Source organism: Ipomoea nil, unplaced genomic scaffold (genome assembly GCF_001879475.1).
Source record: "Ipomoea nil cultivar Tokyo-kokei standard unplaced genomic scaffold, Asagao_1.1 scaffold2868, whole genome shotgun sequence".
Classification (NCBI taxonomy): domain Eukaryota; kingdom Viridiplantae; phylum Streptophyta; class Magnoliopsida; order Solanales; family Convolvulaceae; genus Ipomoea; species Ipomoea nil.
In genome coordinates, this window is record NW_017619296.1 from 690991 (window position 1) to 703615 (window position 12625).

General features: G+C 35.1%; 1 protein-coding gene across 9 annotated transcripts in view; it reads left to right on the forward strand.

Annotated features, from left to right (window-relative positions):
• The window catches only part of LOC109160671 (putative late blight resistance protein homolog R1B-17), a 43098-nt gene that overhangs the window by 28303 nt on the left and 2170 nt on the right, over window positions 1–12625 (forward strand). Inside the window, exons 1-3 of one of the 9 annotated variants that reach the window (XR_002050804.1) lie at window positions 3324–3416; window positions 3621–3696; window positions 4229–4375. The exons of 2 other annotated variants lie outside the window; for them this stretch is intronic. Coding sequence is in view for 1 of the 7 variants with exons in the window: in XM_019308949.1 (XP_019164494.1) it covers window positions 3616–3631 (16 nt within the window). In the remaining 6 variants the exon portion in view is untranslated. Of the gene's footprint in view, window positions 1–3323; window positions 3417–3615; window positions 3697–4112; window positions 4149–4226; window positions 4493–12625 lie in introns of those variants that run through there. 6 more of the 9 variants (XR_002050806.1, XR_002050803.1, XR_002050805.1 and 3 more) reach the window with 6 other exon arrangements.

Here is a 12625-nt window from a genome sequence, read left to right on the forward strand (position 1 = left end):
ATAGAGTTTAGAAAGAGAGAGAAAACATTCAAAGTTGTTAGAAAGAAAATTTCGAAATCTCGGGGTTGATGGTTGGATTTCAACTATATATATTTGAGAAGAAAAAGTCTACAAAAGTCTTAAAATTAAAAAGTCTACAAAAGTTCATAACTTTTTGAATACCACGTGACTTTTAAAGACTCTCTAAAAGTTTTAATCGAATACCACACGACTTTTAAAGACTTTTTAAAAATCTTGATTGAATACCATCTGACTTTTAAAGACTGTCTAAAAGTTTGAATTGAATACCCCCAAACTTTTAAAGTTCATAAAAGTCTTTAAAACTCTATGAAAGTCATGATTGAATACACCCCCTAAAAATATTTGAAAAATTATAAAATAGATAGTAACTTGTAAAGAATAATGAGTATTCCAAATATATATATATATATATATATATATATATATATATATATATATATATATTTGAGCTGTCAAATTCTCACTTAATATTAAACAATTTCGTCTCAGGTTGTCATTATCTGTCTCTCATATCTAATTTCATATTACTCGTAATTAGTGTTACAAGTTGTAGAAAGCCACATAAATTTTAAAATTATGTTTGTTTAGACTTTAGCGTTGACGAGAATTCCTGTCTAAATTGTATCACATATATCTTTCATTTCTTCTTAGTACTGCTCTGATCATCTTACCTCATAGACAGGCGAAAATAATGGCTTATGCTGCTGTAACTTCGCTTAAAGGAACACTCCATCTACACTTCTTGCAATCACAACCACGCTTGCCTCTTCAAGACAAACAAGAGACAGTTAATTCTCTCCATGAAAATCTTGGTTTCCTCCAAGAAATTCTTGAGAAATCTGAGATGGGCGAAGATAATTCAGCGATGAAACGTTTAGAGGCAGAGATGAGAGATGTAGCGTTTGAAGCCGAAGAAAGGATTGAGATGGAGTTGTGTAACATAAACCTTCAGTCAAGCAGTATAGAGGAGGAGGCTTGCCTCCTCAGGCTTCATGGAATCTTCAAGCAAGCAGTAAAACAGACTAATTACCTGAAGAAGAAGTTGATTAAGATTAAAAGTAAACAACAGTTCGCAAAGGGTTCATCAATCACTTGCGTTCCACTCCTTGGTCGGATGCGACAAAGAGGACTACTCCTTGGTTCAACATCATCGCAGCCTCATCCAGAACGCGAGAATATTACTTTGAGTAAATTTTCCAAAAGTGCTTCAATAAAGTTTGGCAGTAGAATGGTCGGATGCGACGAGGTGTTCAAGACGATAATGGATCAGCTCACCCGACAATCAGCACAGCAGCTACAAGTTTCATCAATTGTAGGCATGGGATGAATTGGCAAGACCACTTTAGCTCGGAAACTCTATGAAGATTCATCAATTACATCTCATTTTGACAAACGAGCATGGGTTACTGTATCTCAAGAGTATAACGTAGAACAAATGCTCCAATGCCTTATTGATAGTGTTAAGGCAGCATCAAATAATGTACTCCATGAACAAAGAAATGACAACTTAGCAGAAAGTCTGCGTAAACACTTGAAGGAGCAAAGATATTTGATAGTGATGGATGATGTATGGAGCTCTACTGCTTGGGATAGTGTGCAAAGATGCTTTCCAGATGATAATAATGGAAGCCGTATACTATTAACTTCTCGGCTCAGAGAGGTGGCTGAATATGCAAGTTCAGGTAACTCTACTATTAACATGCCTTTCTTAAATGCTAATGAAAGTTGGAATCTCTTCTGCAATGTGTTCGGTCAAACGGAATTTCTTTTAGAGTTTGAGCAAATTGGTAGATACATAGTGAAGAAATGTAATGGATTACCTCTAGCTATTACTTTAGTAGCTAGTCTTCTCTCAAAGACAAAGGCGACAGTGGAAAACTGGGATTATGTTGCAGAAAATGTGAGTAGATATGTAATTGGTGATTCTAATGATGCATGTTCCAAAATACTATATTTGAGTTACAACCAATTACCACACCAATTAAAAGCTTATTTTCTATATTTTGGAGTTTTCCCGGAAGACTATGAGATTCATGTGAAGAAGTTGGTTAGGTTGTGGGCGGCAGAGGGATTTTTGAGGGCAGAGGAGCATCGAAATATGGAGGAAGTGGCCATGGAATGCTTGCAAGATCTTGTTGATAGAAGTCTTATTTTTGTTAGCAAACAGAGCTACAATGGGAAAATGAAGGCAATAAGAATACATGACATGTTGCGGGATTTGTGTTTGAGAGAAGCTCTACATGAGAATCTCTTGAATGTCATTGTCTCGAATGTCATTAGAGATGAAAAACTTCCATTTTACATAATGAAAAGCTCTTGTCGTTGGATAAGAGTAGCATCCTTCTTTGAAAAACTTCCTTTGACAAATTGCTTTCACAAACCACATTCCTTACACTATCCTGGTGCTGATGATTACTCTTATTTCCCTGAGGAACATCTATTTCCACACTTCAAACTACTAAGAGTAGTAGACATAGACCGTATATCTTCCCAAGGATATGGGGTACTATATGCGCTTGCAAATCTTATTCATTTAAGATACTTAGCTTTGAGGTTTTCAACAAATATGTCTACTAGAGAATATTTTCGGTCTCAGCTCTTTGAGCTCTTTGAGCATTCGAATTTGCAAAGCATTATTGTTCGTGGAGGATCGAATTCCTTTAACACATATGGAATTTGGAACATGCCACTATTAAGGACTTTTTGCGTTGAACAGATTTATTCATTTGGAACTTCGTCAGTTGTTCATAGAAACTTAGAGAGTATATCAATGTTGAGATCTGATCTGTACAAAGGATTTGTTGACAAGGATTCCGAATTTAAAAAAATTGGAAATTGTTGATGGAAACAATGAAAACAATCTAGATTGGTTTTATAATTTTGTGCACTTGGGGCAGCTTGAGGAGCTAAGCATCATAGGGTGGTATAATGTCAATGGTATTCCATGTAGCGGTATCTCATGGGCAACTAGTTTTCTACCAAATCTTAAGAAGCTCAAATTCTTCTTGACTAGTTTGGAATGGAGTGATATGAGGCTTATTGGTATGTTGCCAAATCTAGAGGTTCTAAAACTGAAACGTGCTATTCATAGCCAAGACACAATGTGGGAACCATCCAAGGAAGGATTCCGTAAATTGAAAAGATTGGTAATTGAATATACACGTTTGAAACATTGGAGTGTCGTGGGTGACCATTTCCCTGTGCTTGAATGTTTAGAGTTACATAAATGCCATAATTTGCAAGAGATCCCTAGTGGTTTTGCGGATATCACCACACTAGTACTGATTCAGTTAAACAGGTGTTGGGATTCCGTTCTGGCTTCTGCAAAGTTGATTCAAGAAGAGCAATACAACAACTATGGAAATGCCCTCCTTGTTCGTTCGGAAAATATTAGGGTCTCTTTCTATCCCTCAGCTCTAATATATTATATGTGTGACCATTTAATATGCATTTAATTACTTCATGGCCATCTATCATATCTGATCTGATCTGTTTCCTCTCACTTCTTCTATCTCATATTTCCTTACCTATCTAACTGCTGTGTGTTCACCTTTTTTTTTTTTTTTTTTTTTTTTTTACTTTAAATTTATCGATTGCAGACGAAAGGTAGTGTAAACAGCTCAGAGGAAGAATGGGATGAGGGTGAAGTGAGTGATATTTCTCAGGATTAGGCAGGTATTAGGCAGATCGAATACTCTGTTGCAAATCATAGTATTATATATATTAGAAAACTGCAATTGTTTCTGTTTTTTATTATTTTAGTTTTTGACTGTGTTTGCAGAAAGAGCTTAGATCTTCCGAAAGCTGTTTGGTCTTGCTATTTTAAGGAGTATGTATATGGAAGTATTTTGAGATTAGATTTTTGAAAGCAGATTAAATGGCAACTTCCAATAACAAAAAGTTATTCACTTAATTGAATGTGCTTAATTATTTTAAGTTGTTTAATTAAAGTATCCTAATTTCATAATATATATAGAGCATTATTGGTAGTTTTGATTGAAATTATAAAGACAATATAAATTTGAAGTTGCAATGTTGCTGTCAATTATGGCATCCAAGTGAATGAGTGATGCACTTTTTGGTTGCAGCAGATAGCACTTTGGGCTATTTCTGTATAAATCCTTATGGGATTTTGAAAATTCTTTATGAATTTTTTTGTTTTTGTTGGTTGCAGCAGTTTACTAACCATTTTTATATAACAGATGAGAGTGGGTGAAGAGAGAGCAAATGGAAGAAGCTAAGTGTACTGTTATCCATCATCAACTCATCAAGAATACACAAAAAGTTTTCAGTCTAAACGATCAGCGAATCGTACTGTCCACATGTTGACTCATAGTCAATTTTTCAGTTTGATCATAAAAAATGGTTGTCGTCCCCTCAATATAGCATAGACACTCTATTGCATAGCACAGCAGGATCTGTTATATATGAATCTGGGTTTGTTGCTGTAATGAATTTGGGTGAATACGTATAGTAGTGTGTTGTATCATAAAGTATATATTATGGTTTGTGGTTCAATATATATAATTGTGGTATAAATTAAAGTTGGTGTTTTCTTCATCTCATCTCAACTCATTTCTCCATCTAAAAGCAGAGAGTGCACGGCGTGGATTAATTAGTAGATAGGAGTTTTCTATCTTCCGCTGCCTTAATCACGTGACGAGAGATGGAAATTTAAGGGTGTGTTTGGTTCACACATGAAAATTAGAATTGGAATGTGAATCAAATATTTGGTAATATGAAGGAATTGGAATGATCACTAATATTGATGATTGATTATGTATGACCCTTTAATGAAATAAAGATTTTAAAAATACAAAAAAAACAAAAAAAAAAAAAAACAAAAACAAAAACAAAACAAAAAAAAAAAACAAAACAAAAAAACAAAACAAAAAAACAAAATATCTAGACCCATACAATCTATCGTGTATCTGTTCAAACATACTTTCTCAACCTAATGAAGCACAAAGAGTCCCTCCCACATGGGAGATGTCACTACATGTCATCTGAGCACAAGGTGCTTGGCAAAAATTAAAAAAAAAAAAAAAACCATCTCTTTAATTTGTTTTCAAGGATTTTTTTAATTTTCGTTTCCTTAGTCCTGGACTGCGCCATTTCCGTCACCAGGCTCATCTTCATCTCTTTCCCCAAATCGTCCTTCGTTAATGGTGCTACTGAATACATGAGGACCTCCGGGTGCAACGTAATTGTCACCCAGTTGACTTCGGTTTAACGCTATTATTTTAGTTCATGATTATGTGAATCATCTACTATATATAGTTGTAGAACAAACAAAAAAAAAAACTCCTTTTTGTCATCGAAAAATACCCTTTCTTAAAATTGGGTTTTATCGAAAGGATTAAAATTGTCCAAAATATGATAATCTATGGTGTTAAATGACAAAATCAATTGTCTGGGGAATAAATTTAAAATTGTTACCAAAGACAAAGAACCTTCACTGGAATTAAATCTTTGAAAAAAAAATAATAATAATAATTTGAAGAGACAAAAATACTCTTACGTAAAATAGAGTTTCCTCAAAAGAATCAAAATATGATAGTTTAGAGTGTTAAATGACAAAAACAATAATATAAGACTAAATTTAAAATTACAACCAAAGACCATGGACCTCCATCAGAATTAATTCATCCATAGCATGTATTCAACTTGGCCAAGGTTAAACACAATGACAATTATCTAGCATTCAACAACATCAAAGAGAATAAATCAACATCCAATTTAACGATAAAAAACTAGGCTACATAGTTAAATGTTCAACACAAACTTATTCCATCTAGATCTGTTTACATTGATCCAAACAATGATTTTACTAAGCCAAACCTATTACCCACTACCTAGTATGTACTATCAACATTCAACACTAAAATGAAGGATTCACTTTAATTTCAAACTAAATTTGTTTGAGCAAGGGATTCAGTCTTGGCTTCACGAGTCTTTGAGCCTTGTGTATATGTTTTCCAATATGTTGCTACACACATAATGTATATCACATTGCCCAGAGGCCTCATATAAATCCCATCACCTCGGAGCTTCTGAATAAGTTTTGCAGCATAGAGTGACGGGCAATCTATATCCTACATCACGACGTGCGTTGCACTGTGCGCCCAGATGCAAAACGACGTCGTTTTAAAATTTTTTTTTTTTGAAATTTCCCGCCCCAGTGTATTGCAGTTATTTTTTCTTTAAAAAAAAACCCCTGTTCAAAAATGTACATAATGTTATACTAGAATACACATAATTGTATACATGAATGTACATAATTATATAACAAAATATACATACTCTTTTTAAAAGATAATACACATAATCTAACATAATACATAATAAACATAAACTTTTAACATAATACACATCAACTTTTAACATAATACACACAAATTTTCTGATTCGGATGTACATAATTGTATAAAAAGAATGTACATAATTCTATAAAAAATGTACATAACTGTATAAACAAATATACATAATTGTGTGAACAAATATACATAATCACAGCAACTTCCTACCGCGCCTCCCAAAACGATCCCAAAACGACGTCGTTTTGGGAGGTGCGGCGCACAGTGCTACGCGCGCCGTGGTGTAGGGTATAACGATTGTAGAGTGACGCGTACCAGAACAAATAAAAACTCTACTTTCATCAGTTCAAATGCATTCAGTCAACCAAAACAAAATCATTGTACAAATTCGAGGATGCGGGACATCAACTAAGCAGCTCCAAGTTGTATCAATCGTTGGCATGGGAGGAATAGGCAAGACCACTTTAGCTCAAAAACTTTATGGAGATTCATCAATTATTTCTTATTTTGACAAGCAAACATGGGCTACTGTATCTCAAGTGTACAACGTGGAATAAATGCTCCAAAGCCTTATTGGTTGTGTTAATGCAGCATCAAATGATGTACTCCATGAACAAAGAAATGACAACTTAGTAGAAAGTCTGCGTAAACACTTGAAGGAACAAAGATATTTGATAGTGATGGATGATGTATGGAGCTCTACTGCTTGGGATAGTGTGCAAAGATGCTTTCCAAATGATAATAATGGAAGTCGTATACTATATATTGACTTATCGGTTCAGAGGGGTGGCTGAATATGCAAGTTCAAGTAACTCTACCATTAACATGCCTTTCTTAGATGCCAATAAAAGTTGGAATCTCTTCTGCAATGTGTTTGGTCAAACAAAATTTCTTTCAGTGTTTGAGAAAATTGGTAGAAATATAGTGAAGAAATGTAATGGATTACCTCTAGCTATTATTGTAATAGCTAGTCTTCTCTCCAAGACAGAGGCGGCAATGGAGAAGTGGAATAATGTTGCAGAAAAAGTGAGTAGATATGTAATTGGTGATTCTAATGATGCATGTTCAAAAATACTATATTTGAGTTACAACCAATTATCACACCCCTTAAAAGCTTGTTTTCTATATTTTGGAGTTTTCCCCGAAGACTATGAGATCCATGTGAAGAAGTTGGTTAGGTTGTGGGAGGCAGAGGGATTTTTTAGGGCAGAGAACCATCATAATATGGAGGAAGTGGCCATGGAATGCTTGCAAGATCTTGTTGATAGAAGTCTTGTTTTTGTTAGCAAACGGAGCTACAATGGGAAAATGAAGACAGTAAGAATACATGACTTGTTGCGTGATTTGTGTTTGAGAGAAGCTCGACATGAAAATCTCTTGAATGCCATTGGAGATGAAAAACTTCCATATTACAAGAAGGAAATATCTTGTCATTGGATAAGTGCTCCATCAGGGTTTCTGTTACGTACTGAAATTGAGTACGCAACTGAAGAAACCTTTTGAGCAGGCTTCTGGCTCCAATCCATATTCGAGTTACTGTAACTCCAAAAGAAAAATAATATAACGAAAGAAAATGAAGAACTCTTCAATATAAATGATTTTTGCATGCCTTTAACATTACATACAATACCCTATATATATCATCTCACTTCCTAAAATAATGTAATTATAATAATGAAATGACTAATTATTCTCCTAATTACATATATAAGGTAATATACATTATTCTTGCTGCATTGATCATCACCAATCAATGGCGTATCAGTTTCATCTACTTCCTTTAACAAAGTGCTTTCACAAATCACACTCCTTTCACTATCCTTATGCTAATTACTCAAGTGTGAAACCTCTATTTTCACACTTCAAACTATATAAGATGAGAACTGAGAACTCACACTTTTTCTTCAAATTGCCTTTATTGGGTGTATGATTTATTTTAAATCTTACACTAGAAATATTCTCATTATTTCCGGTCCAAGTTGATGCTGTATTTTGGTGTTGTGAATCGTATCGATCCTAACAGGCCGGTCTACACAGTCGAGTTGTTCGGTTAAAACACTGCTTCGATGCCCACAGGTGAAACTGGAGAAAAATAATATAAGATGAGAACTGAGAACTTTCCTAACTCGCGTCGGAACCCTAAGTCACGTAGCTCTAAGTCGAGACTATCGGTCTCCCGGAAATCGCAACTAACACCACAACCCAATATCAGTCAGGGGTGGTTTCAAACAAACTCTATTCGATGAAGGTATCGTCGTCAGAATCCAACAACAGTCATTAACGTCTCAGGCCTGTCGGACAACCACCGCAAGCTTACAATACCGTCACCGCCCTAGACAAAGCTCACTGGAAAACAAGAAAAGAGCCGCGACCATCCGACTTCCCTTACGCAGAAAACCAAGTTGCGACCGGTAGAAGTGACCGGAACCGTCCCCTGGGAGTCTTCGTAGAGACAGGACAGAGGCCGGAGGAGAAGCATGTCCGACAGAGAAGCGCAAAGATCACACCGTCAATGGTTAGGTAAGAAGAGGGCTGAAGACAAGAAAAGATCAAAATGCCCTGCTCAATCGGAGTCCTCACCGGCTGAACGACGGAACATGACTAGAAGGACTTATTCGACAAAAATTAATTTATTTCGAGGATCAAATTAATGAATATGGAATTAAGACACTACATTGACAGTTCGCCAACAATTGATGGATCAAATCGTTGATTTTCCCTATAAAAAAATATGTATAATATAGTCAATTAGTGTTGGCGTTAGTTTTCAAAAAAAAAAAAAAAAAAACAAAAAACAAAAAACAAAAAAAGTGTTGGCGTTAAATAAAAAGTATGCATTTTGTTCCTTACCTTAGGGTCCGTTTGGAAAGCAGGAAAATGACTTCTAGAAAATGTTTTCTGGAAAATGAGTCATTTTCCAGAAAACATTTTCATTTCCAGTGTTTGGTTGCATTTTGGAAAGCTTGGTGTGTTTAGTTTATTTTCTGAAAAAATGAGTATAATTGTATGTTTAAACATTTTGACGGAAAATGACTTCCCCAAATTTTGGCGGAAGTCATTTTCCACCAAAATGGCTTCATTTTCCCCAGTCAACGGAAAATATTTTCCGTTGACTGGATTTTCCTGTTGCATCCAAACACTGAAAACTCAGAAAACATTTTCTAGAAGTCATTTTCCGGATTTCCAAACGGACCCTTAGTTACAAAGTTTTTGTTGGGAGAAAATGTATTTGAACAATATGGTGGAGAAACATAAAACAAAGATTTTTTTTTTTCATCAACAAAAAAAAAGAAAAAAAAAATCAAAGATATTACTTTTACAGTTTTTATTAAGAGTTAATTCGACCAGCGACCCCTTGTTTTTTGTGGCAATTTCAAGTTTAGTCCCTGATTATCGTTTTTGTCATTTAACATCCTGGACTATTAATTTTTGCACACTTTTAGTCATTCTCATGACTTTTCCTATTTTTAGTAAGGGCGTTTTTGTCTCTTTATATTTTTGTTTTGTTATTTTTCTGGTTTCAACCGATTTAATTGGTTTAGGACTTTACTAAAAATCAGTTGAAAATATGGTTATTAAAAAGCAAAGGTTACCTAAAGTTCTAAACCAATTAAACCGATTGAAACTGGAAAATAACAAAAGAAAAATATGAAAAGACAAAAATGCCCTTACTAAAAATAGAAAAAGTCATGAAAAAGATTAAAAGTGTCCAAAAAATAATAGTCTAGGATCTTAAATGATAAAAACGATAGTCTATGACTAAATTTGAAATTACCATAAAATACAAGCTAAGGGTGCTTTGGTGGAATTAACTCTTTTATTAATAATAATTTTTTTATAAATCTGAAAAAATAAAAATGCCCTAAATTATATTTTAAAATAAATTTTAATTATATTAGTTGTCAACAGTAACCAAAAAAAAATAAAGGGAAAATGGCACTTTTTACCCCTGAGTTATATACTTATAGCACTTTTTCCCCCTCAATTATTTAGGTAAGCACATTAGCCCCCTCAATTATTCTAAAAGTGGTGCCTTTTCCCCCTAATATATTAAATTGACATTTATACCCTTAAAGTAAACATTTTATTTATTTTATTACTCCAACAAATTATTGCGTATACGTAGGGAGGACCACGGTTCGGTTTGAATTGAACCGAATACTAAAGCAATCGAATTAATAGTTTACGGTTATAATTCAGATCTAGAACCCAATATTTAAATATCAATTTATTAAAATTATGTATCAAAAAAATTGAATCTTGAACCGTGAACCGGCGGTTCCGGATCTGATTCGCGATTTTGAACCGTCTTTATTTTAAAATTTTATTTTTTATTTTAAAATAGTCTAAATTCAACAATAAATGTATTTTATTTTTTCAGTTCGGAACATGAACCATCCGTTCCGGTTCACGATTTTAATAAACTCTTAAATATCGAATTTTGATTCTAAATTGTAATTGGAATATTTCGGTTTGGTTGCTATGGTGTTTGTTTAGTTTGAACCAAATTATGGTCATAATTTGTTGGAAAAAAAAAATAAATTTAATATTTAGTTTAAGGGTAAATATGTCCATTTAACATTTCAGGGGGAAAAACAGCCACTTCAATAATTTAGAGGGAAAAAATGCTATAGGTATATAACTCAGGGGGAAAAAGTGCCATTTTCCCAAAAATAAAACTATAATAAGCAGTGCTAGTATGAATTTCAATGTTCAAAGTGTGAATGGTCTAATATTGTTTAGACCAAAAGTTGTCCACTACCACTAGTGCACCATTATATTACTACTAAAACATGTTTGTGTTCTTTTCCTATTATCTTTTGATCAGAATTAGTAAAACTTGACAGTTGACACATGGTATAGATATTTTTGTAATTTATTAAAAAAAAAAAAAAACGCGCTAACTAGTAACTACTGTCCACTTATTCCAGTTGTGTAGACTTTATCGTTGACGAGAGAATTGCTGTCTAAATTATTTCATTTCTTCTTAGTTAGTTCTGCTCTGATCAGCTTACCACATAGAAATGGCTTATGCTGCTGTAACTTTGCTTAAAGGTGTTGGAAAAAATAGCTTAAAATGGCATGTTAAGTGGCTATTTTGTGGTACAATTATCAGTGGGATCCACTTCCGATTTGGGTCGGGTCAAAGTGGATTCGGGTACTTCGTAGTGAGACGAAGAGATTGATATATTGTACGCTCAAAACGGATAATGGGTGAATGAGATATTGATTCTCAAAGTAGACCCATTTGAGTTGGAAAATGAAGGGAAAAATTGGCTTTTGTCCCACATTGCTTTGGAATAAAGATTTTCCCCCCTTATATACAAGAGCTCTTTTCAAGCTTGTAGAATTGTATAGCATAGAGGCTCTCTCGCGCGCGGGGGTCCAACTAGCAGAGATTGAAAAAAGCTTGATTCAAGCCCGAGCTCGTGTGCGCCGGCACCTGCGGGCATGTCGTCCGGAAATTGGCTGGCGCTCGTGTGCGCCGGCACCTGCGGGCATGTCGTCCGGAAATTGGCTGGCCTTGCGGGCTAAGTTATGCCAAACTTCAGTATCATTTTCCGACTGGTATAGCCACTTGATTCGGCCAGAACCGAACCGAGAGCACCTACTCTTGTGCTACATGAGAGGTTGTGGTGCACCTACTCTTGTGCTACAAGAGAGCACGAGAGGTTGTGGTGCACCGAGAGCACAACTCTCGTGCAACAGAATCCTGCAACAGAGTCCACGAGAGGTGCAAGGGCCGAAACTGGATGAGGTCGAACCCTGTACGCTAACGGTCTGGAACCCGAAAGTTCTGACTGTTGAGGGGATTGAATTCATCTGTTACGGAATTAATTGTCTATTAATTCCAATTTTGAATTTTGAATTCAATTCCCAGGTAGTGGCCTGCTGTTATAGCTATTGGAAGGCAGCTTTAATATCATTTTTAATTGCCATAATAAAGGCTAATGGCTCCTTCAACCCTATATAAGAGAGGGTAGAGGCAGTAGAGTTTTACACACAGCATAACACAACACGAAAGTATACTTTTCAGCTTCAAAAATCTCTGCTTCTACTCCTTCTTAGCCATACTGTGTTCATAGCTTGCCTTGCTCGCCGGATTCCTTGTTTGAGTGCTCAAACATTGAATCACTAGCAAGTTTTATCCTGGGAAGCCTAGGCCACAACGCTCCTAGCATCTACGGGAGGTGGCAAATAAGGTTTTAAGGAAAGAGTGCTCACTCGACTCTTGCAAAAACCCAACACCAAACACTAGCCACTTTTCTTCATCTTTTCTTCCCTTC